Source organism: Falco peregrinus, chromosome 1 (genome assembly GCF_023634155.1).
Source record: "Falco peregrinus isolate bFalPer1 chromosome 1, bFalPer1.pri, whole genome shotgun sequence".
NCBI classification, from domain to species: Eukaryota; Metazoa; Chordata; class Aves; order Falconiformes; family Falconidae; genus Falco; species Falco peregrinus.
This window is the reverse complement of record NC_073721.1, coordinates 99,800,157-99,819,761: the sequence shown is the minus strand read 5'-3', so window position 1 is coordinate 99,819,761 and position 19,605 is coordinate 99,800,157. Positions and strand designations below refer to the sequence as shown.

Sequence of the window (19,605 nt, the reverse complement as noted above, 5' to 3'; positions counted from 1 at the left end):
TTTGCTCTGAGCCAGCACTTTTATAGTTTTTTGCATGTTAAAATAATCACAAATATAGTATGGAATTGTAGGAAAATGTTGAGGAAGTGAAGGTTTAGCAGTACCTCACTGATAATGATTCCCCTGTGCCTCAAATACTGAGGAGACCGAAAGGTTTATTCCATCTGAGTGCTTTATGTAAATGTGATGGGCTCTAGTTACCATTTGGAAGGATCCTGTTTTGACCACATTCAAGATCATACGGGTGAATCATACAGATGCAAATTCAAGGAGGAATTATTGTGGAAAATGGAATTGGTAGCAAAGATACATTTTTTTTCTTTAACCTTCATTCTATACATCTATCTCTGGATTTTGGAGAGGCCTCTACACTCAAAGCATGTTGAGTACTTGTTTTGTGTCAGGGTCTTAGCTGGTGGAGTTATACATGTAGTGTGATGTTTCCCGCTTCTTAGGCGGCATCCCAGTCTTTGCACATTAAAGGAGAGCTGGAGAGGTTTTCAGCATGGTCTCGACATGCATTGTGTAGCCTTCCAGAGCAGTGTTTTTGGAGCTGCTCCCTAATGCAGGGCTGTGCAGCTGGATGGAATGGAAACTAGTCTTGAAGGCCAGTGGTGCCTGCTTAGGCTTACTCAACAGAATGTCACTGGAGGTATTTTGATATCTGGGGCTATTATTCAAATTATTTTCTGGGTCAGGCTCTCAGTCCAGATTTGCTATATTATGCCCAGATTATGTTACATTATATATAAAGCAATTTTTATGTATAAGGTTTGCTTTACTGTTCTAAGGCAAGTGCTCTGGGATAAGAGAGTTACGGTGCCGCACCTTCAACACAGGTTTTGGAAAGGTCTGTTTCTATAGCTTCTCAGTGTCAAAAATCCAACTAAAGAGAAATACAGTTACAAACAATGTAAATCTAGCTCCTGATTTGAGTTATTGTTGTTACTGAGCATGAGGATGATAAAGGACAACTTACAAATTTTGGAATATTTGGTCTCTTTTCTCCTACCTATAAGGTATAGTGCCTTCAAATCAGCTTTCATCCATGCTTTTCTCCTGAGTAGTCCAGCAAGTATTCATTATATCCTCTTTCTGTCTGTCCCACCCCACACCCTACATTGGGGCTGAATGGGATCCACCTGAGGGTACGGAGGGAGCTGGCACAAGTGCTCACGGAGCCACTCTCCATCATTTATCAGCACTCCTGGCTAACTGGCGAGGTCCTGGTTGACTGGAAGTCATCAGATGTGACACCCGTCTAAAGAAGGGCTGTGGAAGGAGGATTCGGGCAGCTACAGCCCTGTCAGGCCGGCCTCGGTGCCGGGGAAGGTTATGGAGCAGATCAGCCTGGGTGCCATCACACGGCACGTGCAGGACAGCTGGGGATCAGGCCCAGCCAGCGCGGGGTTATGGGAGGCAGGTCTGGCTTGATGGACCCGATCTCCTTCTGTGACAAGGTGACCCCAGTGGATGGTGGAAGGGCGGTGGGTGTTGTCCCCCCTGGACCTCAGTACAGCCTTTGACGCCGTTCCCCGCAGCGTTCTGCTGGAGAAAGGGGCAGCGGGTGGCCGGGCCGGGGGTGCTGCTCGCTGGGTGAAAAGCCGGCTGAGGGCCGAGCCCAGAGCGTGGTGGGGAATGGGGTCACCTCCCGCTGGCGGCCGGGCACAGGGGGTGTCCCCAGGGCTCGGCGCTGGGGCCAGGCCTGTTCCGGGGCTTTGTCCCGGTCTGGGCGAGGGGTCGAGGCTCCCGCGGTCAGTGTGCGGGGGGCACCGGGCTGGGGGCAGCGCTGACCTGCCGGGGGGCAGGGGGCTCTGCAGGGGGGGCTGGGCAGGCCGTGCGAGGGGCCCGGGCCAGTGGTGTGAGGGTCACCCCGGCCCCGCGCCGGGCCCTGCCCCTGGGTCACACCAGCCCCCGGCAGCTGGGGCAGGGGGCTGGGAGCTGCCTGGGGGGAAAGGGCCTGGGGGGGCCGGTCAGTGGCCGGCTGGGCATGAGCCCCCAGCGTGCCCGGGTGGCCGAGGGGGCCAGCAGCATCGTGGCTTGTGTCTGAAGCGGCGTGGCCGGCGGGGCCGGGGCAGTGCCCGTCCCCCTGCGCTGGGCACCGGTGGGGCTGCACCTCGAATGGCGGGTTCAGCGTTGGGCCCCTCACTGCGGGAGAGCCATGGAGGGGCTGGAGCGTGTCCGGAGCCGGGCAGGGGCTGGGGAAGGGGCTGGGGCACCAGGCTGATGGGGGGCGGCTGGGGGAGCTGGGGGGGTTGAGCCTGGAGAAGAGGAGGCTGGGGGGGACCTTCTGGCTCTGCAGCTGCCTGGCAGGGGCTGTAGGCAGGTGGGGTCAGTGTCTTCTCCCAGATGAGGAGTGATGGGACAAGAGGCAATGGCCTCGGGCTGTGCCAGGGGAGGTTTAGGTTGGGTATCAGGAAGAATTTCTTCACCAAAAGGGTGGTCAAGGCTGCCCAGGGAGGTGGTGGACGCACCATCCCTGGAGGTATTTAGAAGACATGTAGATGTGGTGCTTGGGGACATGGTTTAGTGGTGGGCTTGGCAGTGCTAGTTAATTGGACTCTGATCTTAAAGGTTGTTTCCAACCTAAATGATTCTGTGATTATGTTCAGTCTCAGGTCGTCTTGGCTGTACTGATCACAGGGAGCAATGGATAAACTGAAGATGTTGGAGGTGCGAGTGGTTTTTGTTCCAGCTCAGGCAATGAGTTAGTCCTGTGACAAGCTGGTAATCCCTTTGATTTTGGAATTATCTCATCTTTTTAATCAGCAATAATGTGCCCATTGGCCGGAAAATCACTTAAAAATACTACAGTGTAAGTGCCAGTCTCTCTAGTTTCCTGGGCACTGTATGAAATGCACAGTGTATGTAGGGGTCAGGCTTCATCAATATTGCGTGATGGGAGTCCAATGTGTGTTCTTCCTGGGTGCACATGGCACCCAAATTTGCATTTCTAGGTGGGGCTGATACACAGAAATATTGGTGTAAGTGAGCGCTAAAATTTTTAGGTGGAAGAACTTGTGTGGTCGTGAAGCATTACTGTGTCAAATGAAAATGAGCTGATGGTCCAGGAGGAACAGTCCATCTGCAATTGTGGCACCTCTAACCTTCAATTAACCGTGCATACCCCCCTGCCTGGAGGTGCACCGATAGATCAGCCAGCATGCAGTTGTTTCATCCCCATTTGCCTGCAGTCATGACAGTGTATGTCTTCAGGAATACATTGAAAGAATTAACAGTTATAAAAAATTAAAATCCAATTATTATTGCACGCAATATCAGCATTTTCTAAATACTGTTGCTTATCAGTTAAGCTCTGTGTTCCCATCAAGCCTTTGGAAGAGCAGGCACCCTTTGAGTGGCTGGTAAATAGACCTGCCCTGGCATTTTACAGTCTGCGTTTGCTCCAGGCTTTGCTTTTCCTTACCTTTCCTTGCACCTGACAGCTTCACGCTGGGCTGGGAGAAGTTGGTTGCTGGTTTTGTTTTCAAGGAGGAAACCTGCTCCTAGGCCCTGTGTGTGTTGCCTTCCAGCTGTACAGAGGGATGGAATTGAATCTCCTTGCTGAAGCTGCTGTTTACAGGTAGCATTTCCAGTGCAACACTCATAGTGCTCCAGTCAACATCTCTGCTCTCCCTTGTTTTGATTTACTGCCATTGCAAGTGGGATTAAAAAAAGTCTGAGAGTGGAATCCTGGCTGCAGTGAAGCTAATGGCAAAATTCCCACTGTGTTCAAAGAAATGGGATTTTGCATAATGGGAACAGCATGCTGGACTTGAAAAAAGTTAGCATTGATACTGGGATGTCACCTCCATGGCCCGATTTTTGTGTTCGTGAGAAGGCCTCCTTACACTGCTAAAGCTGTGCAAAGAAACCTTGTTGAGTGTGCCAGCGGGATCTAGGGAGCTGCACCATTTCTCCTTAGAAATGGTACCTGCTCTTTAACTTGCAAATTTTTGGATCTGTTGATGTGTACTGTATTTGCTGTGCCTTCTGGGTAGACATTTGTTTAATTGACACCTTTTTCATCCAACAGTGTTGGCTGAAGAAAGCTGTAAATTGGGTGTAGGATCATATGCCTTCTGTACTTCACCTGTCTTCTGTCCTGAGTAATTCCTCACAAACAGCTGTTAAATACTGCCCTGGCATGTGCTGCAGACCTGGAGCTGTTCTGATGCTGCTGCTCTGGATCCTGACAAAGGACAGAAGAGCACAGTAACAAAGGTTCAGATGTGGCTTTTCTGTGCCTGGGAATGCTTTTAAAAGGAGGCGGTAGCCTAGGCATCTTAAACGACAAATGGTCTGTTTCATCAATGAGGAAATTACTCAGAGAAAGGCACAATCTTAGAAATTTCAATAAGTCTTGTTTCTCTTTGATAAGTCTATTTTCTAGGTAGTAAGATTCCCAGTAGCAGAGTGGTTTTGATATTTATGTCTTGTAAGTTTGCGCTGAAGGCACTTGACAAGCACTAAATAACAAAAAACATGAGGCAGAAAAAGACAGAGTGATTGACTGAAGATGTAGGAGGCCCTCCATGTGTACAAAATAGGACAGACTAAATTAAATTAAGTTAAACCTGTGATAAGCAAAGGTCTTGTATAACTTGTACAGTGAGTGGCTTTGAGGTTTCTTCAGTGTTTTAAAAATTGTCTTCTGAAAAATGTTTTTATTACTCCACAAGCCTTTAAAATGTCTCTTTATGTGTGAAAATAATGCAAGATTTGAGTGTTACAGGTTTACTCCAATAACAAACTGGCTTTCATTTAAAACATAAAGTTGATTTATCCTGTTTAGCAGTGCTAACTGGTATTGTCCACCACTCTGAACGCCAAGTATGATTTGTCATTTTAATGCTAATTAATGATGACTATCTATATTATAAGCTGTGTAAAGTCAAGCACTTTAACAAATTTTTGTTATTTTTTCCTTCAGGACTAAGAGAAACATTGTTTAAAATATCAAGAAAACAAAAAAGATAATTCAGTTGCACAGCAGGCTGCGTGAAAACTATCAGCTCTTACTTTGTTTTGCAGACAGGAGAGTGATCTGCTGTACCTCATCAGTGCATTAAAAAAAAGGCATAATTGAAAACAATTAATGATCAAACTCTTCCCCCCCCCCCCCCCCCCCCCCCCATCATATCATGTATCAATGTATTAAAGGTTATCAGCTGAACTCAGGAAAGAAAGGCGGGTCATTTGGAAATGAGCAGTAGGCTGTGTTTTGCATTTCCTAAAGACGGCCGTGTATGTTAATGATAAGCAGTACCTGTATGAAACTTTGTGCCCTGGTAAAACCATTTCCTGATGTCAGTCGCTGTAGTGGCATCTCCGTTACACTGCTGTCCCAAAGGTAACAGTCACGGTGTGCTGTCTATCAATAGCTCTCCCTGTGTTACCAGTGAAAAAGGACCTGTAGTGACCTACAGATGTTGCAGTCACTCTGATGCCCTGTGTCTGCCTCCATCACCCACGCGGGGCAGCCCCTGGGAGCAGCCCCCTTACCTCCCTTGGTTGGCAGTGTAAAGAAAGGATTCATGATCTGGCCTTCATTGAGTATTTTAATGCTTTCCAAGTCACTAACCACTATGCTGTTTTATTGTTTCTTTCAGAACAGTAGACATAAAATAAATGTTTATTGAACCTTTGGAGGTCTGTTGATCAATAAAAGAGAGGCTGCATTGAAACCACAGAGGCAGCAATAGCTTTTCTCTTTCATATTCTCAGGGTTGTCTCGTACGTTTCAGCTGAAGCTCAAACTGTTTGTGAACAAAGAAAATGGGAGGGGGAAAAAAAAGTCTGATCAATTAAAAGTATATTCATCCAAGTGTCTGAAAGCTTTTATCCCATGTTCCATTTTCCTTCAGTTCTGTAATTGGGAATTTGCACAGAGTGGTCTTTGTTTATTTTTAATCCAGGGAAGCATGACAATAAAAGCCTGGCTGTTCTTAAAAAGGCTTTCAAAAGTAAGGTCAGGGGTTGGGGTTTCTTACACCAGCTGAAGGTCTGACCTGGAAAAGAATGCAAAGATGAGATGATCAAGTAGCAAGAAGTAACAGAGTTAAAATTACATTTTGATATTCTTGGCCTGGAGAGGGATGAGTCTTCAAAAGCATTTTAATGTTTTCCAATTTTCATCAAAATAATAAAGAAAAGTGGCATACATTAAGGAAAATGAGGGTGAATTTGGTTATGTTTGGTAGTAGTGCAGACATGGCTACACTGGGACAACTCATACACTTGCTTTCTGTGCGGGGTTTTCAGAGCATTACAGTCATCAGTTCTTACTGGTTAAATCCCACCTCTGTTTGCCAGTATTTGGTAAAAGGATTCTGATTATCTCATTGTCCCAGATGCATCTTGACAAGACTAGGTTTGTAACCATCAATTCAGCCAACAGCCTTTACCTGTAGTAGCTTCTATTCCTCTTCCAAAAGCCTTTTCAAGGGGATTAAACAAAATTTAGGAGGTTTTAGAGGTTTTGTTCAGCTTGCTTTGTTTTGACAGCAATATTGTCATGGCCTGCATCTGTGTCAATAATGGTTTTATAGGCTATTGGCTCTTTTTCTAACCACATATCCTTAAAGATATGCTCAGAAGAGCACTTAATGAGATGTTACAGTAGATTTATTTGTTGTCGTTTACAGTAAAAAGGTGGTCATAGTTACTCACTGCTGTAGGTTTCCTTTTGACATGCTAAATATTTAAATGAAGTGTAAATCATCATTAAACTTTGGTAAATGACAGTTAATAGCATCTCCAATGCTTATGCTGTTTAAGGTGGCTGCAACATCTGGTTGTTTTTTTAGAAAAAAAAGAGAAACCTTTTTTCTTTTTCAGTTTTATGTATGGTGAACTGACAGACAAGAAGACCATTGAAAAAGTCAGACAGACCTTCGACAACTATGAGTCAAACTGCTTTGAAATTCTCCTCTACAAGAAAAACAGTATGTATATACTTCTGTATGGTGTTGGGAGTGATAAAAGATATTTAAAGTATATAATAAACTAAAATAAATTTTTATTTTGACATATGGGTAAATTTGGGGCAAGATTTAGAGAAGAAACAGGTGTTTTGGTTGCCACAGCTCAAAAAGAGCGCTCTGTTTTCAGGGCAGGTGTTCAGGTGGCCAAGAATAGTAGTTGTTCCCTGCTGCCTCTAGTCTGACTCCTCCTTTCCAAAATATATTTAGTTTTGAGGATTGTTTCCCTGAAGGGAAACCGACTGGGTTAAGTGAAAAGAAATCCTGAATGAGGTTCCCCCACATCCCTCAGGAAACACCCCCATGTCTCCACAAGTGAGAACTCAGACCGTGATTGCCGTGAGTGGATGCTCCCAGCAGTGTCAAGATGCTTCTGTGGTGTGTAAACAAACACGTATGAGCTCTGGTAGGAGTACTAGATTTGGCATAAAACTCAAGGATTAATTAGAAAACCAGGGAATTTCGTAACTTAATGAGATGTGGGACCTAAGTCCCTTCCTCTTGGTGGCATTGAGTTTACAGGAGGTTGCCAGAACCAGAGAGGATTTTCTTTATTTTGTCTTAACCACGAGTCACTCCGGTCACATTTTCTGTCCTGCCATGTATGTGGGTAGTACTACTTCTGACTTATCAATGTAATAGCACATATTAAGCAAAACCACACTGTTGTGTGGTCTCACGCTGGGCTTGTGCAATGTGAACATTTCTCCTGGGCTGGCGGTTGAATTCCATGCTGTTGTCAGGGCAGATGAGCAGCCTCCTCTACTGGCGCAGGTCATCTTCCCAAGGCAGTGAGCCAAAACTATCACATGAAACATGCTCCAGAAATGCTGGTTCCTCTACCCTGAGCAGAATGAGTCTAGTTGACTGGGTCTGTGGGCACGTCAAACACAAGCCAAGAGCAATCTTGATGGAGATGTTTTCTTCCATTTGACTTCCATTGCCCAGTACAGGTGCAGGTCCTGTGGGGCTGGGGAGCTTTCCCCCTGGTTCAGCTGCCTGGAGCCCAGTAGCCAGGGCCATGCCTCCCCCCACCCCACCCCCATGGACTTTGGTGCTGGGATGGAGGCTGGAGGTTTCTTTTGCATGCTGTGGCTGAGGGAAGGTAATGGTGTGCCTCAGGAAAGAGCTACCTGTGCCTGACTGCCCTATTTCACTGCAAACTCACATAAACCTTTCATCATAAACCTTGTCTTCTTGAATCAATGCTTTACTTCCACTTTCCCTTTTTAGACTAAATCTTCCTGTATGTGCACTTAAACAGTAGGGAAATGTCTTTAGATTTCTCCAATTCTGCCTGCTTCAAAGCATTTTAGCCAACACTTTAATTAAAAAGAGAAGCAAGAGCAGCTCTGAAGTCCAGCTGTTTCTGTAGGTGCCTGGGACAGCCCTCCAAAGGACCTCTTTTCAGTGCCTCAGCATGGGAATGCGTCTGTTCTCTAGGTTTTCTGCTTCTCTGCCCACTCCCTGTGCAGGTCACCTGGACTCCCCCTCGAATTGGAGGAATTTCCCAGGGCAGACCTGTGTTGGGTATCTTTGCCTGTGCTGGTGCCCAGCACTGCCATGCCCTCTGTCCGTGTGATTTCCTAAGAGGATCCCAGAGACCCAGTGCTCTCCCTGATCCTCACTTCTGTTATTAACTGGGCTGGCAGCCCCTGCTTTAGCATGGGCCAGTCCTGAACTAAATTCCTTTCTACTTTTTTTAAGTATGAAAAGAGGTAAGCCTTCTCTTGGTGGCTTTTCTGTAACAAGCCAGCGGCTTTTTGCTTTGGCTTGTGGATTGTCTGCTGGAGCTTGATGATGCTTTAGAGATTTATTGAGCTGCAGCTGCCTTAATAAAATCTTCACCTTTGCCCAGATCTCCAAGCCTGTCCTTTCCGTAAGTTATGCAAGATTACAGAACGACTTTATGGAAAAGTACTCTTATTTCTTTTCAGGCTTGAGTCAGTTCCCATCCTTAACATCTGTTGCCAGCTTTCTTCTCCATCACGCAAAGCCCAAAACTTCAACCTCTTGCTAATGCTTATAGGTTCACCTCTTGGCTGCAGTTCAGCAGCTGGTTTGCCCAGGGTTTGCTTCCATTTATCATACTCTGAGCCTTGTGGAAGAAAGTCCTTCAAGAAACTGCCTGCTTTATCCTCCAGGCAAATATTGGAACAGATAAAGAAATAATAGTTATCTGTTGATATGAAGACACTTCTGCAAGATGTAGGCAGTTACTTTGTGGAAGGGCTTGTGTTTGTCACCTGCAGAGACCCTGAATGGGGCTTGCAATGCTCTCAGAGCCCCCTCCCACCCATCTTTTCAAACTGTATGTCCAGAGGTGCTGTGTATTTTTGATGTGGTACAATCTCTGCCCTGCACTAACCCCCACCCCCCCCTTATGCTTTTGGCAGAGGGAGATTTTGAGATTTGCAGGTTGCTTTCCCATCCTTCTTTCCTTTGCCACAGAGGTGATCTTTAGGAGCTGATGTTCTCTGGCAGCACCCACATGACTGCTGACTTCACATGCCCCCTTGACATTTTATCCCAGCTTGCAGGTTTCAGGTTCAGACCTGAAAGTTTGCTACAGCTTTCTTCTGCTTTACTGAATTCCCTCATCTATAGTCCTCAGGTCTGCCCACCAAACTATTCAGCAACCACGTTAGGCATGCATATATATGTGTATATATGGTAATACTCAGGAAATGTCTTTGCCTGCTTTTGCCCAAATTGCTACTTCTACAGCAGTAGCCACTTTGCCTCTGTGTTTGATTTTTATCAGTGCTGTTGAACAGGTTATTTTGCCTACTTACTTTTAGAGCCTTTCAAAAGTTGCCAATGAGTTGCCAGGTGTAAGTGCAAGTATGGTATTACTCTGGAGAGCTGCAGCACTCTGTTTTAGAGCTTATGAAAGAGTCTTTTATCTTGGGCTAGCAACTGGGAATTGAGATAATCAACTAATCAGCATAATGGCTTTGGAATTATCACAAAAAGCAGTCCCCCATCTCTCCCACTTCTCCGGTTTACTGCTGGTGAGTTACTGGTTTAATCCCAGTTCAGTAATACTGAATTCTGTCATGAACACTTGTGGATTTTAACCTTCCCCCAGTAGTCCTAGTCCAAATGGGTTTCATTGCCCTCTGGGCATCTATCCTGCAGTTCCTGGCACAGCTCTCGGATGTGGTGCATTAGAGGAGGTTTGGGTGACCCAGTGGTGCCTGTGGGATAACAGTGGGTAAGCAGCTTGTCTCTGTGTCAGCTCACAGGCTGGCATTCAGGAGCTCAGGAGAAAAGCCATTATGTCAACTGGCTGAAAGCACATCAAATCCTGGAGGTAATTAGCTGGCTGTGAAGGTATTTATAGTGCACTGTATGTAGGTGCAATTTTGGGAGGAAGGGGACACAGCCATGGGCATGGAGCTTTGCAGGATGGAAAGCATCTCTGATATTCATATCCTTGCAGTTGAATAGGATGCTTCAAAGCAAATTGCTTGAAGTCTTTTAGGATTTCGACCCTCACACAGCAGATCTGCGTGTTCATAGGGGACTGCCACGTGCGTTTCAGCTGAGGAGGAAACAAGACCAGTTTCAGCTCTTGAGCACCTGCAGGAGCCCTGTGTGAACAGTGAGGATTTACCAAAAGCTGTGCTAACCACTCCAACACTGTAGACATTTTTTTGATGTTTATTTGTTGAGTGGTAGGATTTGAAGAATATTTTGTATTTCTTTCAAAAGCTCAATAGAGATAACTGCGTTGTGAGAGTGCTCCACTGGGCAGGACAATGAGGAAGTGGAGAGTATGACCTGAAACACAAAAAGGAAATCTGATCTCCTGATTTGTCCTGATAGGACATCAGAGGCTATGTCTGGATTAGCTCAGGTCCTCTTAAATAACGGAGTTAAATCAAATTTTGAGCATTTGACAGTATACTCCATCAGTTTTGGATTTGATCGCTCAATGTTATCCATATTACGAAGGAGGAATCAAAGATACCATCCATCAGTTTTTGGTTTTTTTTCTTGCCTTCCTACCTTGCAGGCACTAAGTTTGTGAGATGTGCCGGGGGAAAAAAAAGAACAAGAGAGGAAGAATAATATGTTTTATTTCAGAATGGAGATTTATGAAACATCCTGTCTCTGCTTATCACCTGATTAGATTAATGAAGCTGTAAAAATGAGAATATGTTGTTTTCCTTTGCAGAGGTAAAATTGAAAGATCTGGAAGATGTAGAAATATTGAGATATGGTCCTAAACTACATGTGTGTTATATTAACATATAAATAATGAAATATTCTGTGTATAGGTTGGGGAAAGTTTGTGCTGCACTACAGTCCAATTTCACCTTTTTCTCTGCTTTAGGAACCCCAGTTTGGTTCTACATGCAAATTGCACCTATAAGAAATGAGCATGAAAAAGTGGTTTTGTTCTTGTGCACTTTTAAGGATATCACTTTGTTCAAACAACCGATTGAAGATGATTCAACAAAAGGTAAATATGAAATACACTATTATTTTTTGTAAATTATAAAGTACATGCTTGAGCTCAGTCCTGTGGCAGGAATGTTGTGCCTGTGATCTGTGTCTTGAATTCAGACAATTCAGAATCAAGAGTTTCAATGCCGCTCTCCTATATTATTGCTTAAAAATAAAAGACAAATCACCACAAGTACAAATTCCCTAATAACATTTTGCCAGAGTCATAAGCCTTCCTTTTCCTTTGTAATTTCACGGCTGGCATTTGCTAAAAATGACATAGTTTTGAGTCATTACTGTGTTGTTTTGTGAGACCTTTCTCCTAAGGGGCTGGCATCTTCTGTTCAGAAAAAAGTAATTTCAGTTTCTTTGTGCTGAGGTGTTGATATTTCCTCACTTTCTTACTCTTGGAGATGAAGTGCAAAAGAAACAGCCTGTTTGGATCCTTTGTTATTGGTCGGCAATGGTGACTGCATGGCAGTGGACCTCACACGTGTTACTTCACAGCTGCTGGTGGTGATGTGTGTTGAGATGCACCATGCTGTCATCACCTAACGACCCATGGCCAGACCTGCAGCTTGGCACAAGAGAGAATTGGGGGGGGAAAGGTGGAGAGGATCTAGGAGTATCCTCTGCTTTGGTTATAAGGTGTATGTCTTGTGTCAGGTTCACTTGTTTATTGCTTTGGGTAAAATAATGCATGCTTACATAAAGAAGGGCATTTATGCCACAGCAGCCACATCCTATCTTCTCTTGGAAGTTGCCTTCTGATGATTATTTCCTTGCTATATTTTTCACTGCATGTTTAGAAAGGCTTGTTTTCTCACTGAGAGCAACGTGTGCTCTAAGCTGTCTTCTTTAGGATAAACTTGGTGTCATTTGAATGCAAACAGGTTTTGAACTAATTTCTTATGATCTAGTTAACGCTTACTATAGGTGTTTGTGTAACTGAAAAGTAGATTTGTAAAGACAGACTTAAAATAAACCAAAAAGCCTCTCTTTGGGCTAATGCCAAATATAAGAACTTTTTTGTCTGGAGGGTATATTATCCTTGAAGTCCTAAGATCCTGATACAGGAATACCTTCTCAGCCATTGTAAGCTCTATTGCCTCTCCAATTTAGCTGGCAAACTGCAAATGTTCCTTTATTTCACTTTCAGCTCTTTAACGTGGAATTCTTCTGCCTGGAAATAATCTTTTTTTTTTTAGGATAAATGCTAGTTAATTGAAAGGACTTCAGTTGTAGAGGTCTGAAGGCATCAGACTGGCTGCTTGCTGCAGTGTATATAATACGTAGTAGGAACTCATAAAGGGAAAAAAAAACAGTCTTTGCAAGGATCTTCTTGTAGGATTACCTATTTGATGCTTTGTGCGGGGGGACTGAGATGTATCTCACATGGAACCAACCCTCAACCCTCCCCCCCTTTCGCTGGCTCTACCCCACTTCCCACAGTATGTAGTTGCACTGAGGAGTGCGTGGCTGCGGTAGGACAAGGAAAACATTGGAGGTGGCTCCCAAATGTAGAAATGATGAATGTTGCCTCCTTTGGATTCTTGGCCTGGGAGATTTGTATTCTGCTGCCTTCCCTGGGGAGGCAGGGGTGTGCTGAGGGGACTGAGCTCTCCTCCTCCCCATCTTGTGGTGGAGGAGCAGAATCCACCCGGCATCCATTATAGGAACAATAATATTCCTATGGGAAAGAGCAATAGCTGTGAAGTGCGTAACTTGTGTACTGCTGTTCCCCAGTGAAGGGTACCATTAGTTAAAATGCCAGGTATTGGCGACGAGCATTGCAAAATATTGTTGTCGGCAGCCAGAGAGGTTTGTTTCCACAAACCTTGAAACGAAACATCGCAGAAAGCAGTACAGTCTCTCAAGTGCCTTTAAGGTGTATGATTGGAGTCTTAAGAATTTGCTTAAGGTCATTTGATTAGAGCATTGGTTAACATTGATATGTCCAACAAGCTCCATGATTACACACCACTGACCCAATTTTTCTGCTGCTTTTGCAGAAATTAGGACTTCTCTTTTATATTCTTCATATAAAAAAAATTCAAATATTTGCACCATTTTACTACAGGGATGGGGAAACAGCACTGTTGCATTACCCTTTGTGTGTCAACTGGGTGGATCTGCGAGATCCCAGGGCACTGGGATCTCAGTGTTGTTTTGTCAGACATAGTGCTAGGAGAGGTGCATAATTCATTGTCCCTGCAGATAACATTACAATGTGCTTAGAAGTTGTCAGGCCACTTTCTTTTTGAATTATGAGATTGGTAAACATATACATTACAATTTAGTAGAGAAAATTCAAACTTTTGTAAAAAGTATTTTGGTAAAATACTGCTGTTGAGTGCTGGGACTTGTCATTGAAAGGGCTATTTTTTTTTCCCTTTTAAAAGAAGGATTTTGCTTCAGAAATTCTACCAGGACCATGCAATACATAATACATAAATAATTATGGTGCAGATGAGTTACTGTCTATTACTTATGGGAGCAGTAAATCTGAGATAAAAAATTCAACAGAAATAAAATATTGATGCCATTATGCAATAATCTCTGTACCAATATATTCTGCACTGTTCGAAGGTATGTTGCTTTGTTGTGAAGCTTCAGTATATCACACTCCTATGAGGTACAAGGATTTGTTTTTTAAATCATAACAATGGGTGTATCTACACTGCAGGGTGTCTGTGTGTCCTGGCTCCTGGAAATAAATGGTTGGGTTTGCCAGATCTGCTTCTGGTGGCTGCAGTGCGGTCAGCATCTCATGTAGATCTTGCAAGGGAGCAGCAGTTTCAGGGGGCAGGGAGTGGTACCCAGGTGCTGAGGATGCAGAACTGCTCAGAAGTGTTGAGAAGCTTGTTGTATTTGTGAAAACAGGACATACAAATAAAAGAAAATAGTTGTCTTACTACAAAGCACATTGCAAGGGAGAGTTGGGATTTATTTTTCTCTGATAGAGGCTCAAAAACATGCTTGTTTACAGGCTCAGTACAAAAAATACAGTTGGCGTCATGGGGACTAGCCCTGTGTGAGTGAGGGGAGTTAGAGAGGTCTGGGGCACTGTGACACTACTTACCTGTGTGCTCGCTGTTTGCTGTGTATTAATACTGTCAGAGAGGAGGAGGGGGCTTTGCTTGCAGGAGGGAGTAAAAGTAATGAAAAATTTTCCTGGGTCACCCAGGAGACTGTGAATTTGTTGCAGTCCAGAAAGCTGTTAAAACTTATTGGACTTAAAGCAAGACTGGAGAAAAGGGATATTTAAAACCGACCTTCCTCTGATAAAATATAAAGGCAGGGATCAAAAGACTTCTTTTCTGAGAGGGTATGGGCAGTTCGACACTAAAGACTTGACTGACTTGTTTTCTTGTTACCTGTGCTGGCATCTGTTATCACTGGGCAATGCGTGGGAGACCTATGATGTATAGCACTGTAACAGTGACCAAGAAGTACTGCTGATTCCTTGTAAATGGAAAATTACTTAAAGTGTCTAACCATGTGAAAATGTGAAAAAAAAAAAAAAAAAAACCCCAACAAAAAAACCCACCAAACCAACCCCAACCAAATGAAAAATAAACAGCCACTGAAAAACAAAACAACAACAAAAAGCCAAATGCACCCCACACCCACACCCCATAAACAAACAAACCCAAACTAAAACCCAGCATCTAAAGTAGAAGCAGTGAAGATAATAATGGAAGGAAATGTCAGCCACCTGGGTGCAGGTGCCATCAACAAGTCTGGAGGGTAGGGAGAACACCCTCTGTTGACTTGCTTTATGGTTTGTAGTGCCTGGGCTCCTTACTGGCTTGCTGGGTGAGCTGTGGATGGTGGCAGTGTGGAAGAAGAGGTGTGAGAATTAGTGGCAGCAGAGATGATGTCACAGGAGATGATGGCCACACTTGGTAGTGACTGGGACAATGCCTTATTTTCCGGTGAAGGAGCTGTGCTGTTTGTCTGGTCTCTCTTTCTTTCCTTCTCCTGCTTCTCTTTGGTAACGTGAACATTTGTCTGATCTGGATTCAGTACCAAGCAGTAGATCCTGCCTGTGGTGGTGGAGGGCCAGATCCCCAGGTGTCCTGGCTGAATGTCTAGCACAGCAGAGGTGGAAGGTCATTACAAGCATATGAATGGTCATATTGTGTGTTTTCTTCCAGAGGATAAAACCCAAAGAATCTTTCTTTTTATGTTTGTACCATTGTAGGGTCACAGCTGGGTGCTTTTTATCAGCTTGCTGTGCTTTTATTCTGTCTTTACCCAATGGCCTTTTAAAAACATCTAAAGACTTTCAGTCCCTCCAAAGACACACAGTGGTAATAATCTTATGTTTATTTGTCAGAAAAAAATGAAGTCATTTTTCTGAGCCCTAACTATTAGAAGGGCAAATAGGGCCACTTAAAATGTTAACATCATTTGAAGCCAGGAGTGTTGTAGATTATAGCAAACTGAAAGTTTAAGGCTAGAAAAAAACTGGCATTTTTTTTTTGGCCAAAAGCGGAGTTTCACCTAGTTGTGCAATGGCTTTATTCCCTTTGTGTCATCAGTGAAGAAGAAAAAGTAGCCTCTAGGTAAACTTGGAATTTTTTTTCAGCTAGGATTCTTACTGGTTATCTTGAGTCTCTTGAGTGAAATATCAAGCTTTTCAGCTGCTGGAAGTCATTGGGAAGTTCTGGTGAGTACTGATGGGACGCTGAATTAGGATGCAAAGATGAGTTAATGAGGCCCCCACAGCTCAGGACTGTGTGCTGTTGACAGATGGGATCAGGAGATGGCACAGCAGTATCCTGAACTTGGGTGGTTTTTTTTTCCACTTGATGGATCCAGACTTTGATAATCAAGAGTGTCTGGGACAATGCTGTAATGCTTCCAGTGATATAACTCTATATGGTTATATAACTCTATATAATGATACAACTCTATCTCAGAGTGTGACAGGGCTATAAAAAGTGTGGTAGTTGCAGAAATACGCACTTTTGCTGGCTAATCCTTGCTAAGCCTATAATTCTGATCCTTTTTTATCTTTAATAAGTGCAAGTTATTAAGCATATATAACTAGTTGCACATGGGAACTTTTTTTTTCTTGAGGGGGTATCAATCCTGGTGATAATAGAAGTGGGTAGAGGGATTAGAGCATGAAAATGAGGTTTCTACCGTTAGCTGAAGCACAGCGTACCCTGTTAAATACATCACCTTGACGGTAATCCACAACAGTAATTTAGCAGGTCAGAATTTGGATACCCTTGCCATGTTTTTATTGCAGTTTTCCATGGCTGTAATAACAAGGGTCTTGGTGCTGTGGAGACCGACTTGTTCTGGCGCTGCTTCCTATTGCTCTGATCTGCAGAGTTTCACCCCCAGTGCCTTCAGGCACCAAGGAGATCACCTCCATCTCTCCGTCCTCCTCTGGGTCTGGAATGCAGCATCCAAGGACATCTGGGCCTTGAGAAAGGACTTTGAGGCTCTGTGTGTGTAAAGAGAAGTGGTCATTTGCCAGGACACCAGGTAGGCTTCTAGTGCCAAGAGTAGACAGCTCAGAGGAATGATGCTATGATGCAGTCTCTTGGTATTTGAAACCATCCATTTTGGATGAGCACAGCTTGCTAGTAACCAGGAAAACTTTCCGAGGTCACTTCACTCCTGTTCCTGTAGTTACTGTCTTTAGTGACGTGCTGTGGCGCTTCTAGCAGACACTGCAAAGGCTGAACAGTCACAAGGAGTTTCCTCTCTGTTTTCATTGCTCCTAGAGGTCCTTCTTCAAGGCTTTATTTCTATCCCCCTTTGCTTGCTTTGCTGCTGTCAGAGACCCACCATGATGAAGAAGAGAGAATTTCCATATCCAGGGCTGTTTGTTTTCCTTCACAGAAATAAAGTACTTTTCTGAATCGAGTATTGCCTTTTGAGGCCTTTGTGTGCTCCATCAACAACCCACAGTGCACATTAACTGCCTGTAAATTTCTAGAAGCTAAAGTGCAATGAAAAAGAAATCCTATTGAAATCAAATCTTACCCTGTGAGAGATTGAATTAAACTGGATGTTGATCTTTGAAGCAGTAACTGTTTGTAGATTGATACCCTTCCTATGTAGAAAACTGAACATTCATAAACCATATATGTAATAATAAGTGTAAATATAGTTGAGATATTTAGGAGTGTAATCGGTATATCACAGGGCATCACATTTCACTAAAGTTACTCCTCTGCTGAACCCGTTAACTTTTGTGTAACTAAACCATCCCCTCCAGACAAACATCCAGTATTGATTTAAAAGTCTGAAAAGCCCAAGGGTCCACAACATTCCTTCGTATTTCTTTGGCTTTTTCATTACACTTTTGGCTTTAAAAAAGTGTCATATTTAAAGTAACGTGGCTTCAGCTTCTTGCAGTGGCATCTTCTTACGCATTTTTTTCTACTTGCTAAAAAAGTCCCATTAAGGCATTTACACATATAATCAAGTCATCGCTCCACCTTCTTATGATAAACTGAATGAGCTGAGCTCCTTAAACCTCTGTCCAGCCTGAATTTGGAGGTCTGGTGTACGGGGTTGACCTTGGCTGGACTCCAGGTACCCACAGAGCGATTCCCACTCTCCTCCTCAGCAGAACAAAGGGGAGAAAATAAGATGGAAAAAAACCTTGTGGGTCAACATAAAGCAATAGCAAAAGTTGCGTGCATGGAAGCAAAGGAAAACAGAAGATGTTACTCTCTACTTCCCATCAGCAGGTGATGCTCGGCCATTCCCGGGAGGTAGGGCTTCATCAGTATGTGTAGTGGTTGCTCCAAAAGATAAACATCATAAATAATGGATGCCCCCCTGTCCTTCTCCTTTCTCTTAGCACTTAGATCTGAGCAGATGCCATATGGTATGGAATGATGTCACTGGTCACTTGGGGTCAGCTGTCCTGGCTGTGTCCACTCCCAAGCCCTTGCCCACCCCCAGCCTGCCAGTGAGGCGCAGGGAAGGCTGGAGGGCCAGCCTTGGTGCTGTGCCAGCACCGCTCAGCAGCGGGCAAAACACCCGTGTGTTACCACCACCTTTCCAGCTGCCAGTGCGAGCACAGCACCAGGAGGGCTGCTACGGGGCTCAGCCAGACCCAATACATCTGGTGATGGCAGATGCACAGACACTTACCTGCACTTTAATTCAGCTCATCAGCAGCAGTAGGGATGAAACTGTGGTGGCACGGACTTCAGCCTCCAGTTCCCCAGTCAGTTTTTGTGGCCAGTATTGTAGCCAGGTGAGTTCACAGCTAACTTCTCAATATTGCCATTGCTTAGCCTCTCCAAGCCTAGCTCTTGCTGTTGTATATCCAAGGAGCAGGTGACTTAGCCAAAGCAAACCACGTGCTCATCTACTAAGACCTCTGGATCCTTTTCAGAACTGTTCTTTGCTAGGGACATTTCCCACTCCCACGCTGGAGATAAATGGGCAGATGCCCAGTTATCAAGCACACCATCTTGCACGACTGTCCTCACTGCTGTTTAACATTCCTCTAATCTTCTTGTCATCTGGACATTTTATCAGTCATCTTACAATGACTTTTAAACCATAGAGAAAAGGACTGAATAGAAGGGGACCTGTCCAGAAAGTGCTCGGTAATAATATTTTACTGTTTTCTGCTACTTCTTGTTTGATATCTGCCAGGTAGCAAGTTCTTCACCCATTTAACCCATGATTTACTAAACTGTTATGGTGACACAAGTCGAGACAGACTGAAAAACACCATATCATTGTAGATGGGTTCAGACAAAATGGCTCTTTATTGCTTTGTCATATTGCTTATGTATCTTAGATAGTACATGTGTCAGACCCTGACAGGCTTTCTGTCGTCTTCTTCTTGCTTGCTATTTGCTGTTGCTGTATATGCCTATATGCTGCGGTTTTAAGTTCCGGGTTTTCACATCCCGTTTACATACCTGACAATTTGTGGCTGTCTCAAGGGTACACGACTATGTCTTCAAGGTCAACCAACTTGTCTGCAGACCCGCTGCAGACCCCTCCACTGTGTAGTCTTAATATTTTGTCAAGTGTGTCACACGGTGTCAGTTCAGTGAAGAGTAGTGTATAAGAGGATTTGGCCAGGCTGTGGCTCTGAGGTGGTTCAAGTGCAGCACCAGGATGAGGTGGTGTTACGCGATGAGCACTGTGGCTGTGCCGATTTGGGAGC

The 19,605-nt window shown here is 44.2% G+C and overlaps 1 protein-coding gene across 1 annotated transcript in view; it reads left to right on the top strand.

Moving 5' to 3' along the window:
- KCNH5 (potassium voltage-gated channel subfamily H member 5) overlaps window positions 1-19,605 on the top strand; it is a 160,607-nt gene that overhangs the window by 14,675 nt on the left and 126,327 nt on the right. Inside the window, exons 3-4 of the mRNA XM_055793597.1 lie at window positions 6,841-6,947; window positions 11,326-11,454. Coding sequence (XP_055649572.1) covers window positions 6,841-6,947; window positions 11,326-11,454 — 236 coding nt within the window. The remainder of the gene's footprint in view (window positions 1-6,840; window positions 6,948-11,325; window positions 11,455-19,605) is intronic.